General features: G+C 39.4%; 1 protein-coding gene across 3 annotated transcripts in view; it reads left to right on the forward strand.

Annotated features, from left to right (window-relative positions):
• The window catches only part of si:dkeyp-100h4.1, a 66,558-nt gene that overhangs the window by 44,660 nt on the left and 8,752 nt on the right, over window positions 1–13,146 (forward strand). Inside the window, exons 13-16 of one of the 3 annotated variants that reach the window (XM_068220054.2) lie at window positions 3,634–3,807; window positions 5,843–5,889; window positions 6,198–7,468; window positions 9,726–10,196. The exons of the other annotated variants lie outside the window; for them this stretch is intronic. Of the exons in view, the coding sequence (XP_068076155.1) occupies window positions 3,634–3,807; window positions 5,843–5,889; window positions 6,198–6,727 (751 nt within the window). The 3' untranslated portion in view covers window positions 6,728–7,468; window positions 9,726–10,196. Of the gene's footprint in view, window positions 1–3,633; window positions 3,808–5,842; window positions 5,890–6,197; window positions 7,469–9,725; window positions 10,197–13,146 lie in introns of those variants that run through there. 3 annotated transcript variants of the gene reach the window in all.

Raw genomic sequence — 13,146 nt, forward strand, 5'->3', positions numbered from 1 at the left:
TAATATATCTGTGTAGCTCTGTTTAACTGTTTATAGCACCTGCTGTGGTTGTTATGTATTAATTTTTTATTCATTAAAATATGTGTCTTCTGTGTATTTCATTCGTGTATATATATATATATACACTGTTAAAAATTGTCCCGTTAAAAAACAGTAAAATACTGGCAGCTGCAGTTGCCAGCAATGTACTGTTATTTTACAGTATGTTGTTGTAAAAATACATGGACTACATTGATTTACACAATACTCAAGTGAACTCATTTTGCTCACTGAAAGCAACTGCCTCAACTTGGTCAACTGCTGAATGAGTTTATGAAGTAATGTGCTATACATGCTTAGAAGCATACTTATAATGATAACTTATTTTAGTTAATTAGAAAAGTTCGGTTTAACTCTAATGTCTTATTTTTCACAACAGCACACATACATGTAAATCTGGAATCACCAGAGAGATTCTGACTGCATCAGCAACTAAACAGCCGCTATCTTTAAATAGAGAAACATGCAGAATAACATCAGCAGCTCATTGTTCATCTTTAACTCATACACTGGCTCTACTCTCCTCCACAACGGTGACAGACAGAAGAAATTAGCTTCAGGTTTTACAGTAAAATACTGTTTTTTCCTTGATTTAACAGTAATCTACTGGCAGCTGTGGTTGCCAGCAATATACTGTTTTTTTACAGTCTACTTCCGTAGTGTAAATTAACAGTATATTACTGTTAAAATACATGTTTTTACCTCTCACACCTTTAACCCTTTAAACCCCGGAGCATATACTTCAGTTTTAATTGAAGTGTCCACACTACTGAGTGTTCAAGAAACATGTAGCAAAGCTGAAGTAAATTCATTAATTAACTGACTAATTAAATGATAATTGAGGATTAACAATGAACAAATGAAGAAATAGTGAAGGGAAAAAAACAAGAACAGAACATACAAAACTTTAGTCACAGCTTTATAATGAAATAACCTGAAGAACAACAAATGATTAAATTATTTAAATGATCAGTGGATGAATAAACAACTCTACAAACATCATCACCAGCTACACTTATTACTTAATACATGTATTTTTGTATAACATTTACTAAAGTTCTTCTTGAGAAAAAGTGAAAGTTTTACGTCACCATCATGGAAAACAGAGTTTACTTTAGTTGGGCTCTTAGCGCTGTCATTTTTAACATTTATATATTTTGGCTGCTGCAGTTGTTAAGAATTTTGTTTAAAAAGCTCCTTTGTTGTGGCAAGCCAGCCAAAAACCTAAATAAGATCTGGTGATGTTCATGTTGCCATTAAATGGCAGAGTCTGTTCTCATTTAGTATAATAAAATTTACTGCTCCTATTCAATGTTAAATCTATTGTTTTACATTATATGTCTATATATGGCAATGATTTCTGGAAGTTTTTAAGAATATCTTGGCCAATAACACTGCTCTATGGTGTAAATTGCACTCAAAGAGACATCAATAATCAGCGTATGAACCTCAATAATGGTGACAACTAACAAAATTAACAGTTTAACTCACAAACAGTCAACTGAAAGTCTAAACATAAACAACAGCAGAATCAAACACAAATAAAGAAAACTGTTAGACCATTATACAACATTTATTTATACCGCAATGCATGCTGGGATATTTGTACCGTGTCACTCCCAGCATGCATTGCAGCATGAAACATTTGAGATGTTACCATTGTTGAGATACAAGGTCAGATTCATAAGGTCTGAGTGTGTATTTGTCATAACTGAACTGTTTTTGTATGTTATTTCTTAACTGTTAAGTAATTACAGAGGTATCTTTTCTGTTTCCACTTCTCATTAATTGAATTAATTCCTGCAACTAAGCATAAAATCTATTGCATGAGGCCCTTCTTCCAGATTTATAACAAAAAATTTATCAGAACTAATTTCAGACAAATAGATTTCTCTTATTTATTGACTTTCCAACTTTATTGCTATAATACAAGCATTTTGTTAACTCTTTATTATAGTAATTGGAGAGTCTGAATTAATAAGTTCAAGGGTGAAGAGCCTAACTAAACCAGCCCCTCACTCCATTACAGTGACACAAAAAACACCTTAATTTCTGTTGGATCTCAATGAGAATAGTATGGAAGTCAAATCAGTCAGTAATAAGTGTGTGTCTGCTGTTGTTTGTGGAGTTGTTTAATGATCCTCTGCTGAGACTGAAGCTGTCTTATTTTACTTGATTTTATTTAATGTTGTAACTCAAGTCACTGTTTGTGTTTCTTGTTTATTTTCTTCAGTAATTGTAATTATTAACAGCAGGTGTTCATCAGTGTCTGAATTCACTCATTAGTGTTCATTAAAACTGTCAGGTGAACTATATTAGTTAACTAGTGTATGAAATAGTGAACAAGGACACAAAGTGTGATTTCAAACACAGACTTCAAAACATCGAATCTGAACTCTGTTAGCTCACAGTTTTCTGCAGTTGGTTATTTTCTCGAAAACAAAAATGTTACCCAGAAAGCACTGTTTTTAACAGAATATTACTGTTTTAGTGAAAAAACATTATTTTACCGTAGAATCTGACCGTTTTTTAACAGCAATTTTTTACTGTGTGTATATATATATATATATATATATATATATATATATATATATATATATACATATATATATAATTAAAACAATTGTTTGCAGACATTTGTTATTCTGAGGTAACATTTTATAGCTGATTAGTTGATTATACTTACGTTGTCTGATAAATATTGTATAAGCTGTCGAGGAATGCGTGATCTTCTAACAGCTGACAGGTGTCTTCTGTTAGCTGAAGATTGAATCAGCGTAAAAACACCGATAAAAATGCTAAAAATTATGAGGAGCCTTGTTGAATTTGCGGCTCTTTTTTAAGTTTCGCGCTGTTATGACTGGTTGTGACGAGGGATAACACGTGGGATGACACGTGATGTCAACAATATGGCGGATGTAGTACGTCCGAGTTTTTATTCATTCTGCTTCACTCATACTATGTAGAACGTACTTTTCTAACGTCCAAGTAGTACGTTTAAATTCAAATGCAGTACCTACTGAGTAGTAGGTGGTTTCGGACGCAGCCTATATCTTGTAAAGGCTGAATGTGAAGGAGAGTCACCAGTCTTAAATATTGTTCAGGTGTTTCTCTACTGACAGAATAAAAGTCCCCTAATGGAGCATCAGTGTGAATGTGACTGTCGATCAGGTGATAAACACATTAAGAGAGCGGGTTTGTGTTTGTCTGAGCTCATTTTGTTTGAGTCCACAACAGAATCACAATATAAATGATGAAATCAGCTCATTTCCTGTTGTGTTTTATACGTGACTTTAAGATGATCTTCTGAGCTCAAGTGTGTCTTCTTCCTCCTCACAGCAGATTTTACAGCTTAATGTGGTGTATTATGAACAATGTCTTTGCTCTGTACACTTCTACAGATGATGTCGAGTCCTTGTTGAATGTGTGAGTGTGTTTGCTGATGCGAGGGCTCGATCAATAAGGAGAGCTAATCAGGATGTGTGTGTTCATCACTGCTGTTGACATGAGCAGAAACAGCAGTCAGCATCTTCACAACACAAAGAGATGTGTGATTGTCCAACTGTGTGATGTGGACTATTGCTGTGTTTGTAGGTTGTCTGGCTGTATGGTGACAGAGGAAGGCTGTGGTTTTCTGTCTTCAGCTCTGACTTCAAACCCCTCACACCTGAGAGAGCTGGATCTGAGCTACAATCATCCAGGAGATTCAGGAGTCGAGCTGCTCTTTGAAAAACTGGCGGATCCAAACTACACACTGGACAAACTCAAGTATGTGGAGCATCACTGGTCTTGTGCTTTAACACTTAATGGGGTAACACTTTACAATAACAGTACATGAATAATGATGTATTAATATGTAAACTAAACATTACTTTATTATGTATTAATGATGAGTTAAGGTATGCACTAATTATGAATTGACTTTAACTGCAACATGATTCACATAAGTTCATGTGTGAATAATGGCTACCTTAATTACTTGTTAGTTCATTGTTCATTGTTAGTAATTGTTTGTTAATTAATGTATTAATTACCACATTAGTTTATGCTTAATTTAACCATGATGAACTTATGATATGTTAATGTATAATTATGTTATGACTTTACTTGGAGGGGCACATCATCATTAACCGATTCCTAACTACTCATGAACTCCTTATGCACGTCCAACTAGTGAGTTTACACTGAATAACAATAGAAAAGTGTTCTGTCAACATCAACATGAAGAGGAGTTCATAAGTAGTTAAGGATGAGTTAATAGTGATGTGCCCCTCCAAGTAAGGTCATGACATAACTATACATTAACCCTTAAAGACCGAGACAGCCGATCGCGGCTAAAAATAAGTATTGCTCTTAAATGTTTAATAACTTTTGATCCGCTGATCCGATAGATTGGCATAAAGAAGAGAATCTCAGCTTTCCAGCGCTTTATCACATTACATTCACAGACTTTCAGAGGCTCCGGAATCAGTTTGGTTACGTCATCAAATTTTGACAACGCTGATTTGACAAAGGAACGCTCGTCACTTGTCTCTCCGGACAAACCAGACATGATACATGGATGCATTGTCCCTCCTCCATGCCCAGATTGGTTCAAACTCGCTCTATCTCAACCAAAAAGCATAGGTTTCGCTTTGTGAACCAACAATCAGCTATTTGAACAACACGGAATGCTGCACATTTACACCCGGCTAAATTAAACGCAAAAAAAAAGTTTTGCATGAAATAATTCTCATACTAAGTACTTTTGCATGCACAACAGCACAAAAACATGACAAAACAGTGACACAGCAAAGACGAAGTGCTGCTCTTGCTGTTTTCAAAGGACGCAAATGAAGGTTGGGCTGTTTGTCTGCATTGCACGCGAACCATATCCATATCCACAGACAACCATATCCATGCTGGCACATAAAACCTAAGGATGGTCCATATTGAATCTAGTTTAGTTATGTAACTATTTATAGTATAGTAAATATTTAAATCTATTTTATTTACTGAGGATTTGCACCATGTTTATTTGGACTTTGACACATTATTTATTATTTTCTTATTTTTTTATTTTTTATTTGTTCATTGTAAGTGGTGTTGTTTATAGTAACTAAAAATATATTATTTGGAAAAAGTCAAATTTGCTTCAGTGTTCTGTTATTTTGTAAAAATTTTTTTTGTTTAGTTCATTCCCAGAACTTTTGGGCAAATACATTGTCAGTAAATAAATGAATCTCCTCTGTAAATGTTGGAGTGTATTGGCTCAGTTACAGTGACATTAAGCGGGACACACTGTACAGTTTCAGCATTTGAGCTGAGCAGAGAAACTTCTTCCTCCATTTCTGCTGAAGAATCCTACAATATCAGGTCAGGAATAGGGTTGGGGATTGAAGATGGATTCAGATTCTGGACTCAGACACTTGGATTAATGTTCAGACTCTTGTTCTAAAATCAACATCTGGATTCCTTTTCTCTGTGCACACATGTGTATAGTTTAGAGATGGACTGCAACATGTGCTCAAAGGCTGCATGTGCTGAAGAACGATGGCAAAGCTAAGTGTGATCACTGTAATAAATGAATGTTGCAGCAGGGTGTCTCCATCAACATGAGCAGTATCTGCGCTCGCTTCACCAACAGCAGAGGAAAAGAACGCACTGTGTTACATTCATTGTGCATCCCGGCTCAACCAACAAGTGTTGTGTGTTTTAGCTCAAGAGTTTGGAGCGTGTAGCTGAGCGGCTCAGTGCTAGCTTTAGCTTTTTAGCTGAGGGGGAAACTAAACAGCTCATTCTCTCCATCTGTGTGTGTTTACAGTCTGGATCATGGAGGACACACGAGGATTACAGCAGGACCACGCAAAAGTAGGACTACACACACACACACACACACATATACACATACACACACTCTCTCTTTTTCTGTCTCTCTCAATCACACACACACACACACACTCTCTCTCTCTCTCTCACACACACACACACACACACTCTCTCTCTTTCTCCCACACTCACACACACACTCTCTCTCTCTCTCAATCACACACACACACACTCTCTCTCCCACACACAAACACACACATACACTCTCTCTCTATCTCTCTCTCACACACACACACACACACACACACACACAGAGCTGTGGTTATAAATGTGTGTGTTCTTGTGTTCAGATGCCTGTTTCCTCACTCTGGATCCAAACACAACATACGCTTTTCTCATTCTGTCTGAGGAGAACAGAGAGGTGAAGACTGTGAGAGAGTATCAGTTGTATCCTGATCATCCAGACAGATTTGATGGTATTTATCCTCAGGTGTTGTGCAGAGAGAGTGTGTGTGGACGCTGTTACTGGGAGATTGACTGGAGTGGAGATGATTATGTGGATATATCAGTGTCATATAAGAGCATCATGAGGAAGGGAGTAGATCCTGAGTGTGTGTTTGGACGTAATGCTCAGTCCTGGAGTTTGTGCTGTGATTCCTCCAGTTTCACATTCTGGCACAATGACACAGACACTCGTCTCCCAGTGAAGCCGCTCAGCAGGAGAATAGGAGTGTTTGTGGATCACAGTGCAGGAACTCTGATCTTCTACAACATCTATAGAGACACAATGAGCCTCATCCACTCAGTCCAGACCACATTCACTGAGCCGCTCTGGCCTGGGTTTACTGTTTGGTGTCAATCATCAGTGAAACTGTGCTGAAGACTGAGCAGGAGCAGTCAGTAGCAGTGTGTGTGTGTTTGTACATGCGTGTGTGTGTGTGTGAAAGAGAGAGAGAGAGAGAGTGTGTGTTTGTTTGTGTATGTGTGAAAGAGCATGTGTGTGCGAGTGTGTGTGTGTGTGTGTTTGAGTGTGTGCATGAGTGTAATTTTGTCTGTGTGGGATTTTTTTTTTTACAAAATTACTTTATTACTTCATTTTTTATTTGACACATTGTAACTCCACAGCAGATGTAACAGCAGCTCTCCTACCTCCACACTGCAGACAGCGTCCTCGTAACAGCACTGTTGTTCAAAGGTTTCAGCATCATTTATGTCCTTGTAATACTTCAAATCTATTTTAATTCTGGACCTGACGAACGCTTTAAAACTCTCAATCTCTTGACCATGTACATCAGGGGTGTCAAACTCAATTCCTGGAGGGCTGAAGCCCTGTACAGTTTAGTTCCAACCCTGCTCCAACACACTTACCTGTAGGTTTCAAAAAAGCCTGAAGGACTCGAATTAGTTTGATCAGCTGTGTTTAATTAGGGTTGAAACTAAACTGTGCAGAGCTGCGGCCCTTTTGGAACTGAGTTTGACACCTGTGATGTACATCATCTATTTAGTTTCTTCTTGTGATAAGTAGAGCAAGTTTTGCTTGAGCAGCTGAACAGTGAATGAACGTTCGAGGTTACAGAAGTAACCCTTCGTTCCCCGAGGAGGGGAACGGAAGTGCCATAGAGTGGATGAAATCCACAAATGGGAGGATTCGGACCAGAAGCCGCTTGTCTGGAGAGTATTGAACAGGCCAATGAATGAAATTATTTAGCAGCGTAAGCTTGCGCAGGTGTGCTGCATCGGCAATTATCCCAGCATATAAGCACACCTGAAGCCAGCAGACGCCATCCTTTTAAGCTGAAGAGACTTTCAAACAGCTAAGGGACAGTCATTATGGCGACGGAGTATGGCACTTCCGTTCCTCTCCTCGGGGAACGAAGGGTTACTTCTGTAACTTCGAACGTTCCCCTTTGGTTGGGGAACTTCAGTGCCATAGAGTGGATGAAATCCACGAATGGGAGAAGTATGGAAAGCGCCATAATGACTGCACCTTACCAACGCCCCCGATGAGGGGATTGTCAAGCAAGCGTGACGCACCCACATCATGGGAGGCGCGGTCCTCCAACGTGTCCCTGGCCCTAATTTATCCTACTTCAACAGAAGTTTTACGGATTTAGATATATTTTTTAGGGTCGTGAGCATCTAGATAATTCTAGGAAATACGACAGTACGTTGGGAAGCGTGCAATCCCGATAGGGAGGACGCTGTGGAGGCCATCCATTACCCAAGGGGGGATAGATGGCAGAATTACATATGGACTAGCCCTAAAAAGGGGGAGTACGCATAGCAAAAGAGTGGTTAGCGGAGAGGGAAGACACGGGTCCACCCAGGGGGGGACTGAACCGTGGCGGAATAAGCATATGGGATCGCCTAGTGGGGATCACACATAGCAGGCACCTATACCCAAAACGCGGGCTGACCAGTGGGCAGACCTACAACGTAGTGGGCCAGCAAGTGACTCCTCCGCTGAGTCAGTGCCGAGGGCCACGGAGGAATCTGCAGGGCTCACCTGACGGGGAACTTTACTGACAGATAAAAGGGCGCACGTATCTCCGTGTTAGGGAAAATGGCGCAGCAAGCGTGTCTCAACACCCTATCGAGCTGTCTCCTCAATCACCAAGGGGTTACCTAATACCCTTAAGGAAACCGGCTCCACTCGCAGATTGTAAAACCTTGCAAATGTGTTGGGTGTCGCCCAGCCCGCAGCTCTACAGATGTCTGTTAGAGAGGCGCCGCGTGCACGCGCCCAAGAGGATGCAACGCTCCCGTCTCCACTGACGGGATTGCCTCATACCCCCTGGCAGCTCCGCCGTCAAGGGCGGTGAGGGCGGAGGTACACGCAGCACGGGCAGAGAAAGGTGCCCTCCAAGACTGCGTGAGCCTACTGTGCACTTCCGGGAAGAAAGGGACGAGAGGCTTCGAAGGCTTCGCCTTCTGGTCCTCTACGTAACACCCATCTAGTCGGTCCGGCCGCGGAGCTGGGGGATAAACCATCTCCAACCCCACGGCCGAAGCAGCCCGGGAAAGCACGGCTAACATGTCTGCTTCAGGATCCTATTTGACAGCGCTCACCTGCCCGGAGGGGGCGAGCGGGTCCGGATCTTCGTCGGACAGTGAAAGCCCACCCTCCGATGCCGCAGAGGACATCTGATCTCCGGTGTCAGCGAGTGTGAGAGCTACCATCTGGTTAGACGGATCACTCCCACTACCCGAAGCTTGGATGGAGCGCCATGAGGAGCGAGAGGTCCGCGAGCCCGTGGGCGGCGGATTATCTCCCGCTGGAACCCTCAGATCTGCCCGAGCGCCCGCTGCTTTTTTAGAACAGGAGACAACTGGGGTGGCTCGCTCTCTTGCGAAAGTTAGCCGCAATCTTAGCTGTGCAACGGTCATGGCATCGCAATGACGTCATGAACCGCCCGCGAGCACCGCATTAACATGCTGGACCCTCAAACAAAAGCAATGCAGTGATCGTGTCCATCATCGGGAAACCCCCGCATCCAGAAACGCACAGTCAGAGCGCCATCCTGAAAAGGACATGCTGCACGACTGTGTTGCTCTTTTAGGAAAGTTTGCAACAATACGCACCGCTCTGGAGGACCGGACCCAAAGAACCGCAGGCAAGGGAGAAACCCAGCTCGACCGTCTGCCACCGCGAAGACCAACTCTGGAACGGGAGACACACTCGTTCGCTCTGAAGTGCTGAACAGCAAGAGGAACCCTCATCGACTCACTCAGAAAGGATCTGAAGCGAAAAGGATAGCGTCTGCTGGCTTCAGGTGCGCTTATATGCTGGGATAATTGCCGATGCAGCACACCTGCGCAAGCTTACGCTTCCAATTAATTTCATTCATTGGCCCGTTCAATACTCTCCAGACAAGCAGCTTCTGATCCGAATCCTCCCATTCGTGGATTTCATCCACTCTATGGCACTGAAGTTCCCCAACCGAAGGGGAACTGCTATTTCAGTTTGTGTTTCTAACTATAGCCAGCTCCAGAAGAAACTTACATTGAGTCAAATTCTGTCCACATTTCAGGAAAACGTTGCTCAACATATCAAACTATTGTGTTAAACGTGTACATTCCAAAGAGCAATGATCCACAGTCTCTCTATGTCCACAGAAGAGACACTCGTCATGGACACTAGAGTGAACAACACGTATGAAATCATTCACTGCCACAATCCCCTGCAGAATCCTCCATTGTAAATCCCCAACACATTTTGTCAAAGGTGGTTTATACAAAACTCTCCATACTGGTTTTCCCTTTAAAGTATCATGAAATATCCATTATTTCTGTTAATCTGCCTTTGTCACCTCTCTGATCTGTAATAATAATAATAATAATCATAATATTAGACATTTGTTTGGACATGATGTGCTCTCTTCAACAAGCAGCTGTTTTCTTCATTCTGCAGGCTGTTCGCTCTGGCAGTTGATCAGATATTTGCAAGTTAGCCTATAATAAAAAGCAGAGTTATTCTGCAGTCAGGTGATGTGCTCCATCAGGCACAACAATCTTGATAGTATCTTGTAGTGTGCTGTACCGCAGCTTTCATATCTTGTAGTAACATATTTTTAAAAGTGTACTGATTATATTTTAAAATATAGCCTACATAAATAGGCACAATTTAAACTTTCAAAACATCATGTTTTTCCCACCTTGGGCATTAAAGCCTTTATATTATTTTCTCTTTTATTCTTAATTGGGCAGCCATTATTCTCAACCCTGTAATGGTAATAATGAGTTGGTAATAATAGTATTTTACAAAGCTTTTGCTATAAAACCAACATTTCCCTGTTGCTCACATGTCCCTCAAATCAGTTTAATGGCTAAAATATCACATTTTTAATGAGTTTTAGATTAATATGTGATTTAAGTTACAATTATACATACTTGCGCATTCTGTGGTCTCTTAATTTTTAAAAAGTTTTACATTTAGATGTCTTACCCCACCCACATAATTACAATGTTAGGCCTTAACATGCTGGTTGGTTCTCAGTAATATTTTTTTCTATATTTAATTGTTTTCCTTTAAAAATATGAATCTCACAGGGTGGAGAATACAGAGACGGGGTTAAGACCATAACAGGGTTAAGAGGACACGTAAATTTCAGTTTTGATTTGTTTTAGTTCATTTGAAATTACATCTAACACTTACTCAAAATTTATTTTAGTAAAACATTTAGCAAAGGCATTAATGAGATAATGATAATGAAACTTCATTAAACCAAACCACAGTCAGAATTCAAAAAATTGAAGTGCTGCAGGTAACTGGACTGTTAGTAACCTTTAAAAATGCTGATAAAGGCCTGTGTTACCCAATCTATTGCTGAACAGAACCTACAGTAAACAGAAGCAACAGGTAAAGTCTTGTCTAAAACTTTATTTCCTGGAACATAAATAAAAACTGCAGCAGAAAAGTTCTTAATGAAATTGTTAATGAAAATACTTAATAATATTAATAAAAAAATTTAATTATATAGCCAGATAGGCTGGTCTGCTTATTTCAGAAACTGCTGATCTATTGGGATTTTCACACACAACAATCTCTAGGAGAGAAAATTATATAGTGAGCAACAGTAACTGAAATAACCACTCGTTACAACCGAGGACTGCAGAGGAGCATCTCTGAACACACAAAACTTCCAACCCTTAGGTGGATGGGCAGCAGGAGGGGATTCAATCAGGGATTCCAAAACCTTTTGTTAGCCTAACCCTCTGTATCTATAATATTAATATGAGTTATGCCCTCAATGACCCCCTCTCTAAAGTTGGGTAATTGTCACATGACATAGAGATAAACAAATGAACTAATACATAATTTAAGTATTTTTTTGTTCTGATTTTATTAGCTTTACATAAACTCATGATGAAACTTGTGACACTCAATATAAAATCTGCTGCTGGTACGGGTGCCGTGTCTGACATTAAATAGTGTCAAAGTTTAAGTAAAACACAGATTCAAATATTCTATCAGTAACAAATTTTTTTTTATGTTTTTTAATGAATATTCCTGATTAATTAGGTGAATATACCCAAAACAATGACATGTGTGATGGGGTTGAGTTTTTAAAGCAGAATGTCCTCTGCTCCTTGTGTGGTTTAAAAGAGAATGCCCACATGGCAGCAATTAAACAAGAATATGTTATATTGTTTGGAAATAAAAAAAACAGTCATATTCCATCTTAGTTTTACGTTACGGGGTTGAATTGTTAAGCTTGACCGCATCCTTCCTAACTATAATAAAATCAAAAAATGTAAATAAATGAAAATATAGCTTCTTTTGCACCATCCTGAGAAAGAGAGCTGAATGATGTCACTTTCCGTCTGGATGTCATATAAGAGTAGACTCTGAATTGCTGTAGGTGGAGAATTGCTGGTGTGACAGGGTTGAGTTTATATTGATGGACATAACTTTGTAGCCTGTTTTTTATTAAAAAAATCTTTATTTTTTTATTTATCACAAGTAAATAACACAAATAAATAGTTGTAATACTAAAAAAAAAATTAAACACTGTGTCTACATGCAATTTCAAAGAAGTGCCTCGGGGGCATGACAAATAGCTTGGTTTGTGACAGACAAATTATATTTTTTATGCTAAAGCTGCATTTAATGTATTTTTTTATTCATTATAATGTACAAAGTAGATCAATGAAAAATGCTTTTAACATGTAATTTAAGTCGACAACCACTATAAAAAAATATGGGGGACTGAAATATTACAGAACGCCAGGAATGACTTAATTATATCTAAGATAATTTTGTAAAACAATATGTTTTGTTAAATGTATAATGTATAAATAGTTCCATCACATCAGCTGAGGCAAAAAGCAATAATGCAGCCATTTCTTCTTGTAGTGTTGATATGGCTGTTTTGAAAGAATTTGTGTGAAAGGCATCAGGAACTTCTGGGAACTGCACAACTCTGTGTAATGTTTTCACACTTCCATGTGTCGATTTTATTTCTCAATCATTTTTACATTTATTAATTTTATCAGCCTTCATTGTGATCATTTTCTCTTTATTGGTTATACCTCACAATCACAAACACTCACAACTGGTTCCATTCTTTTGAATTGTGTGGGTTATTGAGCCAGGCTTCCATTCGATTCCTGATTTTGCTCCGCGAGCAAAGGGCAGGAGTGGGCGTGTCCAGCAGGGGAGAAGGAGGGCAGTGAACAACTCTTGTCAGTTAGCTCACAGAATGAAATGCGTGATTTTATAGTTTATAAAGTTAAAATGCAAAGAAATAAACAGTAATGTAATGCCCGGCTACATTTGTTATTCGTAATTTCATATAC

Source organism: Danio rerio, chromosome 4 (genome assembly GCF_049306965.1).
Source record: "Danio rerio strain Tuebingen ecotype United States chromosome 4, GRCz12tu, whole genome shotgun sequence".
In the NCBI taxonomy this organism is placed as follows: domain Eukaryota; kingdom Metazoa; phylum Chordata; class Actinopteri; order Cypriniformes; family Danionidae; genus Danio; species Danio rerio.